This window comes from Ambystoma mexicanum, chromosome 10 (genome assembly GCF_040938575.1).
Source record: "Ambystoma mexicanum isolate Mex_15411 chromosome 10, UKY_AmexF1_1, whole genome shotgun sequence".
Taxonomy (NCBI): Eukaryota; Metazoa; Chordata; class Amphibia; order Caudata; family Ambystomatidae; genus Ambystoma; species Ambystoma mexicanum.
In genome coordinates, this window is record NC_090932.1 from 1,674,849,907 (window position 1) to 1,674,865,216 (window position 15,310).

General features: G+C 48.6%; 1 protein-coding gene across 23 annotated transcripts in view; it reads left to right on the forward strand.

The window, feature by feature from the left end:
- The window catches only part of RIMBP2 (RIMS binding protein 2), a 2,252,680-nt gene extending 2,241,252 nt beyond the window's left edge, over nucleotides 1-11,428 (forward strand). For 16 of the 23 annotated variants that reach the window (XM_069620091.1, XM_069620088.1, XM_069620089.1 and 13 more), the window contains one exon: nucleotides 10,028-11,428. In XM_069620091.1, coding sequence (XP_069476192.1) covers nucleotides 10,028-10,210 — 183 coding nt within the window. In that variant the 3' untranslated portion in view covers nucleotides 10,211-11,428. The remainder of the gene's footprint in view (nucleotides 1-10,027) is intronic. The other 7 variants (XM_069620095.1, XM_069620096.1, XM_069620098.1 and 4 more) reach the window with 1 other exon arrangement.
- The last annotated feature ends 3,882 nt before the right edge of the window (nucleotides 11,429-15,310 follow it).

A 15,310-nucleotide genomic window follows, 5' to 3' on the forward strand; every position in this document is an offset into this window, starting at 1 on the left:
TCTTCGACCTTAGTGCAAATTAGATTCAATACTTGGGGTGATAATTGGAAAACTGCAGGAGGAATTCTCTGGCCATCTACTTTCTGTACAGTTCTGTGTGTAATGTATTTTTTGTAGCCACTATCTTCAAACCAGAAAGGGCAATGTTGTCTGTTCATGTGCCATCGATAAGATAAACGAGCTGCATTCTTCATACAGATCACTGTCTGAAGTTTGATCTGTGTATATCACAGCTGTGTGTTGCTATAGTCGGCCATGCATTCACCAAATCCAACCTCAACCCCATACGAGTATCTTTAATCCGTCTAAAGCATGTACTCTTAAATAAAGACATGCACTCCAGCCCACGCCGCAATGGAATCCATAGAAGCAGAACTAGATGGCTGATGTGGCGGTCTATTTGTCGACAACTTTGAGACTATGCTCCGGTTCAATATTGGTATATAGACACGAATGCATGGATGTCAGCGATGTGGAAGCCCCTCCCCAGATTGGTATCTGTGTAGTTCCCAATGGGAGATATCTGAAGCGTGAATGCTTCCCAGAATATATTGATATAGCAGAGGTTCTGACATGGAATGTCTGGTTTCCGCTTCTTGGCAAGAGTGTCACTATAGCAACGTACTAAAACAGCCTCTCATCGTCATCTTTTGTAATCTCACTATTTTATTCTCATTCGGTTTCTCAGAACGTAATTAGATATTGATAACACACATTACTACAATGCTGTAGCCAAAGGTGTTCATTAGGATGATACCACAACCCTTATCTGCAGGTGGCGATGGCCGCCCTTACATTATTCAGCCAGTCTCTATCACCAGACTGATTTTTTTTAATGTATTGTGCATTTGTGATAAAACCCGATTTTCAAAAGTCTCTCTCTGGAGAACTGGGAAGTCGGATGGTCCTCTGACATCTGTACGATTGAGTGTAGTTTTAACAGAAAAACGACTTTAGCCGATCATTCGTTAAAAAAAAAAAAAATCCCTCTATTCCCTAGAAGGGGCGACAAATGCAATGAGTAATAATTTGGGGAAATTTGCAATGGAATGGAGGGAAACTTGGCCTTCGGCAGGGAGATTTTAGAGGACCTAACGCTGTCCACAACAAATGAAACATCTGGACCAGAACAAGCGAACCACAGGGGGGCAAGCTAATCGAACATAGAGACTGCAAGCTGCCGAGAAACGAGGAGGGTCTGGGGAGGCAAGTGGGACAAGGGGGAGGGGAGGGAGGTTTAACATGTTGTAAAATCAATAAAGAGAGGTTTAAAAAAAGCATCTCTATTAAAGGCATCTGCTTTTTTAATCCAAAATTAGACACAGGGACATGAGCTGGGTACTCTCAAATGACAAATAACCCAATAAACAATGTGCGTCCTTGTCAATCCTGGCACCGATACTACTGCTGGGTGCTGCCCATTCACAGGTCTTATCCTGGTCAATCCTGGCACCGATACTACTGCTGGGTGCTGCCCATTCACGGGTCTAATCCTCGTCAATCCTGGCACCGATGCTACTGCTGGGTGCTGCCCATTCACAGGTCTTATCCTTGTCAATCCTGGCACCGATACTATTGCTGGGTGCTGCCCATTCACAGGTCTTTGCTCATGTCTCGGAATTGTCAGGCAGTCATTAGTGCCAAAAGGAACAAGTTACTTACCTGTAACTGTTGTTCTCCAGCATGGGTCTGGCAAGGATTCACATGCTCATGAATATTCCCCGTCGTCAGGCCGGGAATCCTCGGTAAAGAAAAAATCAATATCAGTTTTGTTTCTGATCTGTCTTTCTTAGTAGTAACCAATCGATGATCTCTGGGTCATACTGCCCCCAGCCAATGACTGCCCTCTACCTAAGCCTCCCCTGGCAGCCATTCTCAGATTTGGTAGCACGTAAAGTGGCAGTAAACCAAGTGAAGAGCCGCAGAGGGGAAGGAGGGAAGGTTCGCATGTGAATCCATGCCAGACCCATGCTGGAGAACAACAGTTACAGGTAAGTAACTTGTTGCTTCTCCAGCATGGGGTCTGGCATGGATTCACATGCTCATGAATATAAGAATACATAGCAGTATACACATGCACAATCACGGGAGGTGGCAACAGGCTCAACATTAAGCAATACAACAACTCAACATTAAGCATCTCTTACCTCCTCACCAGGCTCACCTTAAGCGAACAGGTTGCGCAGCACTGCTTGGCCGACCCTGGACTCCTCCCTGGAGTCCCGATCGATGCAGTAGAATCTTGTGAAGGTGTGCGTCGACCTCCACGTAGCAGCCCTGCAGATGTCCAGCAGGGGCACACCAGACAGGAACGCCGTGGTAGCAGCGATCGCTCTGGTCGAATGGGCTCTCGGACGGCCGGGCAGTGGTCGGTTTGCCAACTGGTGACAGTTATTATGCAGCCGGAGAGCCATCTGGAAATGGAAGCCTTCGAGAGAGCCTTCCCTTGATTCACAGGTCCAAAGTTACAAACAGCTGTGATGTCTTCCGAAAACTCTTCGTGCGGTCCACGTAGAACTTTAGCGCTCTAGCCACATCCAGCGAGTGCAAAGTCCTCTCGGCCGGAGACGAAGGGAAGAAAACTGGCTACACCAAGGGCTCGTTGAGGTGGAAGTCCGACGGCACCTTGGGCATAAAGGAGGGGTGCGTCCTCAGCACCACCCTTGTGTCGTGAAAAGTCAAGTATGGGGGCTTGCAAGATAGGGCCTGGATCTCTCCCACTCGTCGTGCGGAGACGATGGCCACAAGAAATGCCATCTTCCACGACAAGAACTTCAACGGCGCCGAATGCATAGGCTCGAATGGGGCATCCATGAGCCTGGTCAGCACCACGTTGAGCTCCCACGCCGGGGCCGGTGGCCTTCACCGGCGGGAACGATCGGAATAGTCCCTTCATAAATTCCTTCACCAGGCGATGAGACCACAAGGACGCCCGTCCTGTAGCTCTGGTGTATCGGGAAATGGCAGCCAGATGCATCTTGATGGAGGCGTGAGCCAGTCCAGCTTTGGCCAGCGACAGTAGGTACGGCAATAATTGAGGGGCCGTAATCCTCAGAGGGTTAATCTTCTGTGCACGGCACCAGACAGAGAACCTCTTCCACTTATGTTCATAGCATTTGAGAGTTGAGGACGCCCTGGCTTTTGCAAGAACCTCTCTGCAGTCAGCCGGAATATCGTATCCTCCAAACTCTAGTGCTGCAGGAGCCAAGCCTGCAAGTTCAGTGACTCCGGGTCGTGATGGAGAATGGCGCCTCCTTCTCTGGAGAGAAGATCCACGTCCATCGCCAGCTTGATAGGTGGGGACGCTGACAAGTCCAGAAGGTCCGGGAACCAGATCTGTCTCGGCCACTCTGGTGCGACGAGGATCATCCTGCACCTGGACCTCTTGAGCTGGTTGATGAGACGGAGCAACAACGGCAACAGAGGGAACACGTACAGGAACAGGCCGTCCCAAGGGAACGAGAAAGCATTGCCCATGCTCCTCGGTTGTGCGAACCTGCTGGCGAACCTCTGGCACTTGGAGTTCGTTGCCGTCGCGAACAGGTCGATCTGGGGTTTGCCCCACCGTTGAAAGAGCCGATCCACCTGGTCCTGGCGTAGTTCCCACTAGTGGCACGAGCGCAGCTCCCTGCTGAGTGAGTCGGCGATGGTGTTTTTTATTCCTGCCAGGTGGAAGGGAACCAGAAACATCCCCTGGGCGACGGCCCAGTGCCACAGATCCTGGGCCTCCTTGGATAGGGCTGGGGATCTGGTTCCTCCCTGCTTCCGGATGTAGAACATCGTGGTGGTGTTTGTTAGGCAGAAACCTGTGCAGTTCCCTTAGGGACCACTGCAAAATATTTAAGACTACATGTGTTAGCAGTAAACCCACTTGGTAGCAGTCTGTACCACCCAGATTTACCTGGTAGCTGTGGCTGAGCAGTCAGACTTCCCTCAAGAAGAGTTAGGCAGTATGCAAAGTATACTCAATAGGCACTCAGATACAATAATACAAGCAAACACTGACCAGAGCTTTGGTATCAAGGTATATAATTATTTATTTATAAACACACAGTTGAAACACTCCAGCACTCTTATTGTAAAATAGTCTAAATACACTTACTATTATGATATATACACCCCTTTTTCCTTATTAGAAAATCACAGTAAGACAACACTTATTTTCATACAGAGGTGAGCGCTTAACTAGATTGCACTCTACTAAGGTTGTGAAAAAGGGAGGGAAAAAAGACAGGATATGCAGGGTTACACCACTCTACGATTCAGGAACACTATTAGCAAGGCAGAGAGCAAAAAGTCACTGGTGAGCCAAAGCCCAAAGGCTGGGCCCACTCTTAGAGAGAGCAGAGCACAAATGCGCCCAAGATCACACAGTTACACTAGGCTTAGAAAGTCTTGCAGAGGGTTCAGAAAAGAGTTTAGAGAGGCTTAGAAAAGTTTAGCCAAGGTGTCCCAGGCTAACCCAGGTTCGAAAGCCGGGGGCTAAATCTACCCCGTACAGTCGGTTGCAAGGGAAGCCAGGCGGGACACGGTACCTTAAGTGGGAAGGATCCTCCAGCGGCGGCAGTTGTTCCTGGTAGTGGTTGCAAGTTGCGTCGTCGTCCAGGGGACGAGAAGATCTCGACGTGGAGGAAAGATGAAGGTCGTTGCACTACCAGGGCAGAAACCAGCCGCGGAGTTTTCCGGTAAAAGGTGGTACCTTTGTCTCGCAGTCGTGGTAAAACGTGGTATCCCGGTTGCCGGGGTGCTTAGCACGGGCAAGGCGGCCACGAGATACATCGGGAAAGCGAAAAGACGGTGAAACTGGTTATCCCCTCCAGTCAAAGTCAAAGGAAGAAGACTCTCCGGCGGGAGATCTCCTCTGTCGTTGGGAAAAGTGGTGAGACGGTCCAGCAGGCCTTCACCGGTCGTGGTGTCGTGGCAGGTCGGCTCAGCTTCTCCCTCGTCTGATTCTTAGGTCCTGTGGCAACTTCTGAAGTTCCAGTCCCCAAAGCCCTGCTTTTATGCAACAAACCCCCATTCACTCAGCCTAGCTGTCACTCAAACATGCTAAGTGGTGAGCCGGCCGGCTCACCACTTGGGCCAATCAGGACGGAGTGCGACTTGAGTTGCCTAGGCAACTCAGTCCAGGGTGCCTAAATTCCCCTCCACCCCTCGTAAGTACCCCAGACATAGTGGCACCACTTCGGAGGGCTTCTGTGGAATAAAGGGCTCGACTTGGGTTGGAGTCACAGAAGAGAACACAAACACCATTTTAGAATCAAGTTTTGGCAAAAAATACCAACCGGAGAATTAATATTAATTAAATAAACCGGCGGTATGTTCGAGGCTACCGTAAATAATTAAATAAAGATAGTAGCCTAAAACAATGGGAAATCCCATAGGAAGATATTCGCGGTTGAATATAAAAAGTAGTATCCACTGCCACCAGCCAAAAACTCGATCAGGGGGGACGGAGACGTGCCCCCTCGACTAACAGACCCTGGGGCAATCGAATTGCCCCAGCCAGTACGTCCACAATATGATGGTTTGTACTGGTTCTGTTCAGAATTTAAGACTAGTAAAGTCAATGGTGACTTTACATGCCCTGGGAGACAGTAGTCAGTCCCTGGGTATGGAGTCTATACTGGGGGGTCACTATGACACCCCTGTGTTACTGCTCGGAGGGTGCTGTGTAACACACATCACAAAAACACATGAAACCTTATGGAGTAAAAGACCCCATAGCCCACATCTAGATTCAAAGAAACACACTCAAATCATGTCCAAGAGTGAGGGTAAAAGAGTCTCACTCTTGGCAGGAGAAAAAAATAAACCCCAAAAATCCAGCAAAGCTGCTGGGGGACTCACTAGGTTAGGAAATTCAGCCTAAACAGAGAATTCTCCCTAACAGTGTTGTCGGTGAAGATCCTCACCACTTTGTCCTTGAGGGACGGAAGGAACGATTTGAGCGCCCAGAACACGGCTTGTAGCTCCAGGATGTTGATGTGAAGAGACCTCTCCTCCAGGAGCCAGAGGCCTCTTGCGTGGAGATCTCCGGTGTGGACCCCCCATCCCTCCAGGGAGGCGTCCGTCGTTACCGTCTCCTGATACGCTGGGGCCTGAAAGTCCATGCCTGCCGCGAGGTGCGCACGGGCACCCCAGCATAGAATCGCCCGACGGAACTCGTCGAGCGGGATCCTGTCTTCGAAGCTGCCCGCCGCTTGAATCCAGCGGGCGTCGAGGAACTCTTGTAGCGGACGCATCCGAAGTCTGCAAAGGGGCACAAGGTAGATGCATGAGGACATCATCCCGAGGAGGGACTTGATGGACCTCACTCTGGCCACATCCGTGGCTAACAGGTGCTGCACCTTGCCCAAAATGGCCTTCGTCCTTTCTTCCGACGGAGATGCCAATTGTTTCACTGTATTGATCTTCGCTCCCAGAAACAGTGCTACCCGTGACGGGACCAGATGGGATTTGGGGTAGTTGATGGCGAATCCCAGCTCCATGAGCAGGCGGACGGTCCTCGCTGTGTGTTCGACGGAGAGTTCTCTTGACCTTGCACGGATTAGCCAGTTGTCCAGGTAGGGGTAGACTTGGATCCCTTGCAGGTGCAGCCGCGCCGCCACAAGTGCGAGGCACTTGGTGAAAACCCTGGGTGCCGACTTTAATCCTAACGGCAGGGCTCTGAATTGGTAGTGACGCCCCTGGACTACGAATCCAAGGAACTTTGTGTCCTTTTAGGATGTGGAAGTAAGCATCCTCCAGGTCCAGTGACGATAGGAAGTCGCCCTCCTCCAGCTGTCCCAGAACCTGCTGGAGGGTGACCATCCTGAATATCTGTGCCTTGATGTACTTGTTCAACCGACGCAGATCCAGGATGGGGCGCCAACCGCCTGTCTTCTTTCTGACGAGGAAGTATCTTGAGTGTACTCCGGAGCCCCGGAGCCTCTTGGGGACGATCTCGATGGCACCCTTCTTGAGCATCACCCTTACCTCCAACAGCAGTTGAGGGATGTGATTCTCCTTCCTGGCCATGGGAGGAATGCGAGGACACTTCTTTTGAAATTCCACCGAGTGTCCGCGGGCCAGGGTGTCCAGCACCCAACGGTCGGTGGAGCTGGACTCCCACACGCTGACGAACTGCGTCAGCCGGCCTCACACCGGGGTGCTCCGACGCTACGGCCGGTTCAGTCCTGCTTGGAAGAGGCCTTGCCGCCTTGGCCTCCTTGCCGAAGGTGGCGAGACCCTCCTTGCTTTCCGCGGCCTCTGTAGGCCTCCTGGGACGAGGAGCGGGCCGCCTGGCAGTAAGTAGAAGAGCCACCGCTGGGCTCCCGGTCTGCCTCCAGAGCTCCGAAAGGGCCGCTGTTGCTAAAGGACTCCTAGGGCTCGGGTTGTTTCTGTGTCTGTCTTGATGGCCTGGAGGGACTCATGCACCGTCTTTCCAAACAGGTTGTTGCCGTTGAACGGCATATCCAACACTCTGGTCTGGATGTCCTGGCGAACGTCCGTCGCCTTGAGCCATCCTCGTTGTCAGCGGCAAACCCCGTTGCCCAATTGGCGAAATCCGGTATCGGCAATGTCCGTTGCCACCGTTATGGCGTGATCCGACGCCACCTCACCTTCCTGCATAATCTGTAGGGCCTCCGCCCTCTTGTTGTCCGGTAGGAAGTCTAGCAGAGGAGCTATCTTGAACCAAAGCTCCCTGTCGTAACGGGCCACAATCGCTAAGGCATTGGCCGCCTTGATCGTGGTCGCCGCCGAGATGACTCGTCGTCCCATGAAGTCCAACTTCTTGCCCTCGCTGTCCGGCGGGGAAGTGGAAGTTGAAGCCCCCGCACCCGCTGCTTTCTTCCTGGCCGCTGCCGAGATGAGAGTCCGGCGTGGGCTGGGCCCTGAGGCACAAGGGGGCGGCATCAGGGACCCGGTACTTCTTCTCGTACCTGTCCCTCTTGGCGGGTGTCATGGAAGGGTTCTTGAGGATAGCCAGCCCCTCGTCCCAGATGTCGTCGAGCAACGGCACCGCGAGGACAGTCTTTCTCTTGGCCTCTCGTCGTTGGTAAAGAAAACCCTACTTTTTCTGTTCCTCAGCGAAGAGCTGGAAGTGCTCGGATGCCCTGGCTATCATAGCGTGAAAAGAGCCAATTTCGTCGGGCGGAGAGGCCCGAGGGGGGGGGGGGGGGGCGTTATGACAGGATGGATCAAGGCCCTCACCACCTTAGGTGCGTCCTGTGCCTTCGCTTGGGGGGGGGGGGGGGAGGGTCATCGCCTCGCTCCCCCTAAGCTCCCTTCGAGATCGACCGGGGCCTCTCCAGAAGCTTACCCGGGTTCTCAGACTTCCTCTTCCCCGAACCAGAGCGCTGGCTCGTGGTTGATCATGCCGGAGAAGTCGGGCCCTGCCTGGCAGCCGAGGAGCCCGACCTTTCGGCGCTCCCGGTGCCCGCAGACTTGCGGTGCTTGGCCTTTAGTTGGGCCCCCGTCGCTGGGGCGCCCTCACAGGACTTAGAAGACCGCTCAGACTTTATCGCCTTCTCACCTGCTGTGCCCTTCTCCAGCCAGGCGGCGAGGGGGGAACGACGATCTTGCTTGGTCCATTCCGACAGGTTCTTGCAGAACGCACAGTCCTTTTCCACGTGCGTCTTGTCCTCATGAAGGCAGTAGAGACATCTCGAATGCTTGTCCTCCTTGAAAACATTTTGCAATCCGCATCCTGGGCAGCTCCTGAACAGCTTGGATCCGGGCGTCGAGCTTCCCTTGTCCTGGGCCATGTCCATTGAGGTAGGCCACAGATCTTCTGGAATCCTCCAAGAAGTGTAACTCAACGAAAACTTCACCCTTGAGGGGCGTAGAAGAATTCCGAAATGGGTCCCCGTTATCGGAAGTAGAAACGGTGGAGCTTGAGGCTCGATTAACCGAAAAAAATGAGAAAAATCTCCTGAAAAAGCGCGAAAACGCAGTAAAAGCTCGAGAGCTTAAACACGAGGACCCCCAACACTGGAAAGTGCGGAAAAAATCTGAGGATGGCTGCCAGGGGAGGGGCTTAGGTAGATGGCAGTCATTGGCTGGGGGAAGTATGACCCAGAGATCAGTGATTGGTTACTACTATGAAAGACAGATCAGAAACGAAACTGATATTGATTTTTTCTTTACCGAGGATTCCCGGCCTGACGTCAGGGAATATTCATGAGCATGTGAATCCATGCCAGACCCCATGCTGGAGAACCTTTGTTTGTTGGACACAAAAGGTAGGGTGTGCATAAGTGGGGCTATCAATAAAGGGTCCTAATGCATGTTTATGCTATCCCGCAGTTGTCTTAGAAGAAACTGGGAATCGTGAGGTTTCAAATATGCAAGAATATGACACCACCAAAAAATACGATGTCGGAACTGTTGGGACTGGGGGAAAGCTAGCCTTTTGGTTGTAGCTCCTGAGATTTTATCCGGGGCTACAACCAAAACACCAGGGGCTATTGCCCCCTTACCCCCCCCACTAGCAACGCCTCTGTGAAAAGCCCTGATGCAAGGCCTGTAACCCGATTGGTATAGTTTTGGAAGGAACACACGCTGGTGCATTAGTGCAGTCATTGAAGGGGTTTAAAACCAGATCATGATCATCAGGACTCTTGCACGTCAGATTAGATTGCTTGATAAAAGTACAGCATCTTTGAATGCATTATTGCAATGCGAGTTTGTTGGGTGTTAGTCAAGATAAAATGCCGTAATACTTTATTTTGCTTTACAGTTTGGTGCAATTCATTTTTATTACAGTAGTGCTGTGCTTTATCAAAGGTGCCTTGTTTGGGATATATCTTTAATAATGTTTTAGAAATACATTTATTGATATAGTTTACTTCTTACATTACAACAAAAAGTTAGAATCTCTTCCTATCATCTCCTTTTACAAATAACATGTTAGGCGTGAACTTTCATGACCAGAATACATAAGGGCCATTAAGCTTCATGACAATTTACTGTATATACAAGAGGATATGTTTTTGGCAAGAAATGTATTGCAATGATGTGAACCTTCCTCTGTACCCAATAGGTTCCTTCTGAGAACGCTGGGACAAGGAGAGCAGCGTCCCCCACCGTCCACCTCCATTCGGCGTCACCTCCCTCGTCCTTGGGTTCCGGGAGCCCAGTGCGTGGCCGGGAAATGTCCTCCAAGAAGATGGGTCTCCTTTCCAAAGGCAAGAAGCTATTGAAGAAGCTGGGTGCAGTAAAATGAGCCAAGCTCCTGCGGACATGCAAAGCTTCAACCCATCTTACTTTGAATATCAAACTAGGACTTTCATGACTATGCAGTCACTTCCTTGGACGTGACATAGGGACAAGCCAGCAGGGGGCCCAAGACGTCCCTCGATCCCAAGTCCGAAAGAGCAACCACCTAGGATGTGCTAGAAAAGAAGCACTCTTCCTGAGAAGGAAGTATGCACGATGAGAGGCTGACAAAACAATCTATGGTCTCCAGCCAACCTCCCGAAACTCGGGAGGGGAAAACCACCCGCCAAAAAGTCTACTTCAGAAGCTCGACGCTTCACCTTCATAGGGATGCCCTGAAACTCCTAGTTTATTCAGCCTTGATGCTCTGCCTTATTAATGCACAATTATTTGTACTGTTCAATAAGTGTACAGTGTGTACTTGTATGTACTGTGTAAACCCAATAGTGCAGTAATGTGCTGCTGGCTTCATTAAATGTCAATTTCTATGCTATAACTTTTTAGGAATGGTAAGGCATACCCCGACGAAAATAAGACACCACCATACAATGCATAACATGTACCGTCAGAAAATACATATTCTGTTGAACTGTGAAGAAACATCAGTATTCCAAACTGCCAAAATAGATGACTTTCTCTGAATGTCCTTTTTATGTGGAAGTGAAAGCTGTAAATTGAACATTCTTTTTACATTCTGGTGGTGTAAGTCCCCTAGAGTCGAAAGTATGAAAATTAGGCTCACCAATTAAAAACAAAGTGTATTGTAAGGCTTGCGTACACTGGTGGGCGAGTTCCTGTACACAGGGTGGTAAGTCAACTCATTCATGCTTTTGGAACCATCCTCTGTTCCCATAGAATGGAAATGTTAATATGGCACACTCAATATTGGCTCTCCTTGTCATTCACATTGCTGGCAAGCATTTGTTTGTTAACTATTTTGTAATTTATGTCCATTTGTAAGTTCTTTTTACGGTTTCTAGGTCATTTTCTGTATGCCTTTATTTTGTAAGATCAGGAAAGCTTGTAATTGAAAGATGAAAGCTTTCCTTGTTGTCTCTTCAAAAACCATAATGTACAGAAATGCAAATATTGTGTGCAAGATTTATGAAATCAAGGGAAAAATGACTGGCCTAAATCTCTAGTGTAGTGTTGTATGAGTGTGTGCATGTGTACAGTTCACGTGTAAAATATTTTATATAAATAAATGATTTCCTATTTTGTACAACATTGTCCTTAGATACTGGTCTCTTTCCTCGCCAGGGCACCATAAATGTGTGGCACAAGAATGTGTGTGGACACACTATACGCATGTGTGTTGTATGATGTTATTGAAAAAACTATTTAAAGCACCGATTATTATCTTGCAAACTACCCTTGCATTAAATGGTTGTTTCAATAGCACCTACTGGAAGACCTTTTTCATCAACGACTTATTTGGAATTGTTGCAAGATATAAATGAATGAGAATGTCAAGGTAAATCCATTTCTCTTTTGGTGTATTGCATTATTTTCTATAAATGACAGCTTGCTGTAACTCTTAAGGCCCTTTGGTCTAAACAACGTGCACTATAATTCAAAGGAAGGAATACGTTACTTACCTGTAACTCCGGTTTTCTTTCATAGATTCACATGTTGTCGCCAGGCTGCGAATCCTCACGAACATAGAGCAGTTTAAACGTAAACTGAAAACTTTCAATCACTTTTATGCTCTATCAGTCATTTTGGGTCATACTGCTCACAGCCAATAGAAACACCTCCCTCAGATCCTCCCCAGTCATCCATCATCAGATACAGCAGTGTTAGGCAGAATCATATGCAGTACCCTTAGGGAACACTACAAACAACTAAGACTACAAGTGATAGTACAAGTTCACCTTTGGTACAAGCCTGTACTACACAGTTATAGTGGTAGCAGTAGCGCAGCAGCCAGACTTATCTCAAGAGCAAATGAGCAGTAATAGGGATTACACAAAGGACTACAATTACGGTGACTCAAACAAACACTGACTCAAGGTTTCTGGTTGAAAAATAGAAGTACGTTTATTTTTAAACCATCTGTTCACTAAACACTTCCTCTTGTTCAGGTCAATTCAAGGTAAGTACATTAGGATTTGACAGACTGGTGTTTCGAAACAAAGACGTTACTGTGGGTTAGTATGCGTTCACTTTTTGACAGTAATGACAGTTCGGTCTTACGTAAAGAAAGCATACCCGCGGGAAAAAATACACCCGAAGTCAAACACACTTAGCACATAGAATTAAAACAAGGGAATAGTGGATAAAAATCATAGGCAATACTTTTGTCAAGGCAATAGAATCAGAGGACGTTTTCTAAGAGGCAGATAAAAGTCAATAGGCCTGCTCCAGTGTCAAATGGAGCAGGGGCTCTGTTGTCGAGGATCACACAGTTAGAATAGCTCATAATTAAAGTTTGCCAGGAGTACTGGATATTGTCAAAGGGAATCAAAAGTTATAAGATGGAAGGAAGAAAGGACCAGCCTTCGGAAAGGAAAAGGGTTCACACCGATTCCTCAAGGTCGGACGGAGAGAACAACCAAATGGACACAGTACCTTATTCGGCTGAAGAAAGCTGGTGCTACGGCAGTTGTTCCTGGTAGTTCCTGCAGACTCACGGTTCCTGAAGCTTCAGTCGTGGGGACAAGAAGGACCACCTCTGGAGCGATCTGCACTACCCAGGGATGAAGCCAGCAGCAGCAAAGCAACGATGAATAAAAGGTGCACTCCTTAAAAACAGGAGAGGGCTCTTCTGATGGCTATCCGGACCACTACAGCTCAGTGCAGCGATTTCGACCCAGAAGAGGATTCTCTAGCTGTAGAAGGTGAGCTGGTTGATCCCACCAGCTCAAGGGAAGAAGACTCCGGACTGGATCTTCTCTGTCGTTGAAGGGTAGATAGCTCAGGACTGCAGCAGGGCTTCAGTTCCAGTGGCGACTGACTTCCAGCCCAAGAGTCCTGCATACAGCAGGGGGGTGGTCCAGCCCGGACAAGCACCTTGGCCAATCGACACAAAGTGCGACTTGGGGCTCCAAGGAGACCCTGTGGAGGGGGTTACTAAACCCCTCCCTTACATTCAGCCCACCTAGACACCCAGACACCAAAGGAGGGCTTCTTTGCAGAAGCCCACCAAAGGACGGCGAACAGAGTAACCAAACCTGGTTTGGCGTGAAAAGCAAAGAACAAGCAAGACCTTTCCAACACAAAATGGCGAAAAACCACACTAGGACCCAAGATAAAAACAATATGGGGTAGCAGGTTTTATGTTCACGTCTGTCACCACAGCCAGAACATTAACACAGGAATCCGTGTAAAAAGGATAGTTACCACTGCCACCAGCCATGTCGAGTTGGGAAGGGGGACACATGGTGCCCCTTGAGTTACAGAAGGACAGGGGAAAGATTCCCCTCCAGTACTCCATTGTAAGATGGTTTGTACTGGATCTGTCTTTTAAAAGGACTAGTAAAGCCAATGGCGACTTTACATGTTTCTGGGGGACAGTAGTCATCCCCAGAAATGGAGTTCACAAGGGAAGTCTAAAAGACATCCCTGTGTCACTGCACTAAAGGTGCTGTGTGACACACAAGTAAAAAGATGATGTCTAGGGAGTTGGTGACACTCCATAGGCCATGAGCACAAAAAGTACAACACACACAAAAATACACTTTAAGAGTGGGAAAAAGGCTCACAATCTTACCAGGTGGAAAAAAGAAACCCCAGAAATCCAGCAAAGCTGCTGAGGGACTCACTAGGTAAGGGAAATTAGCCATAAATGAGAATTCTCCCTAACAGGCAGTACACAAGTGTCAGTAAGAGCCAAAAGACTAGCTATGTGGGCTAGGTGGGAGGGTATTAGTGAATCTATGAAAGATACCAATGCTGGAGAACCGGAGTTACATGTAGGCCTTCTCGAGCATTGGATCGTTCAGAGATTCACATGCTATGAATAGATTATAACGCAATATTACAACAATAATATAATATAGGCAGAATAAGATACAGGCAGCAATCCATCTTGCAATGGAGGACTTTGAGAAAGCCTTCCCAGGCCCAGAAAGTCCAAATGAAACAAACATCTGATCAGTTGAACGGAAGGACTTAGTACTCGCCACATAGTACTTGAGGGCATGCTGGAGATGTTGGTGTGCCAAAGAATACAGGCCGAATCACCTGCTGATTTAGATGGAAAGCAGATGGCACCTTTGGCACAAATGTTGGGTTGGTCCGTAGAACAGCCTTGTCCTTGTGAAACGTCAAATAGGGTAGTTTTACGGAAACACCTGGACCCCCCCCACCACTTGCCTGGCTGAAGTTATGGCCATCAAGAATTCATTTTTCCAGGTAAAATGCTTACTAGATGTTAAGATGGATTTGTAAACTCTGACCTGGTGGGCAAAAGTTTAGGAGGCCAGCGTAGTTTAGTGGAACAGGGGAACTTTCTGGACAAACCCGACCAATCTACAGTAGCTTGGCAGGCAGTCAAGACTAAGTCTCAGGAGGGGTGAGAGTGATTGAAAGCCCACAATGAACACACAGTAAAACTCCACAGAATACTCTTAGATAAGTGTATATAAAAAATACATATTTATTTATTATAGGCCTTAACAATGAAACACAAATACACCAAAGTAATATCAAACAGTTACCACACAATCCTTATATACGTTTCGCCTAATGGGGCAAAGGGGAAAACACAACCACAACCTGCAATACCATGTTAAATGGTAAAGGTATTTGTATAATGCACCATCACCAACGGAGTTGCTCCCCAGGCGCTTAGGCATATCTGCAAACAAGAAGGCAGGGTGGGTTATTAAGGTGAAGGGGGGAGTAGGATAGTGAGAGAAGTGGTGTCCTGTAGGCAGCTTCAATTCGCTATACACTGTGTGCTGAGCTTTCGTGCGAGTATCGGATCAGTGTTAGGCCTCGTATGCTGTTGGTGTGGTTTATGTGTTTGTTGGTGCGGTGTGGTGAAGTTCATGCAGCTTGCTGTGGGAGAGGTGGTTGTGTAGGTTTTTGTATGAGTTAGGTTTGCAGAATGTTTGAGCTTTTTTGGTTAGTGGGTTTTATGTCTCACAGCTGACCTTTGTAG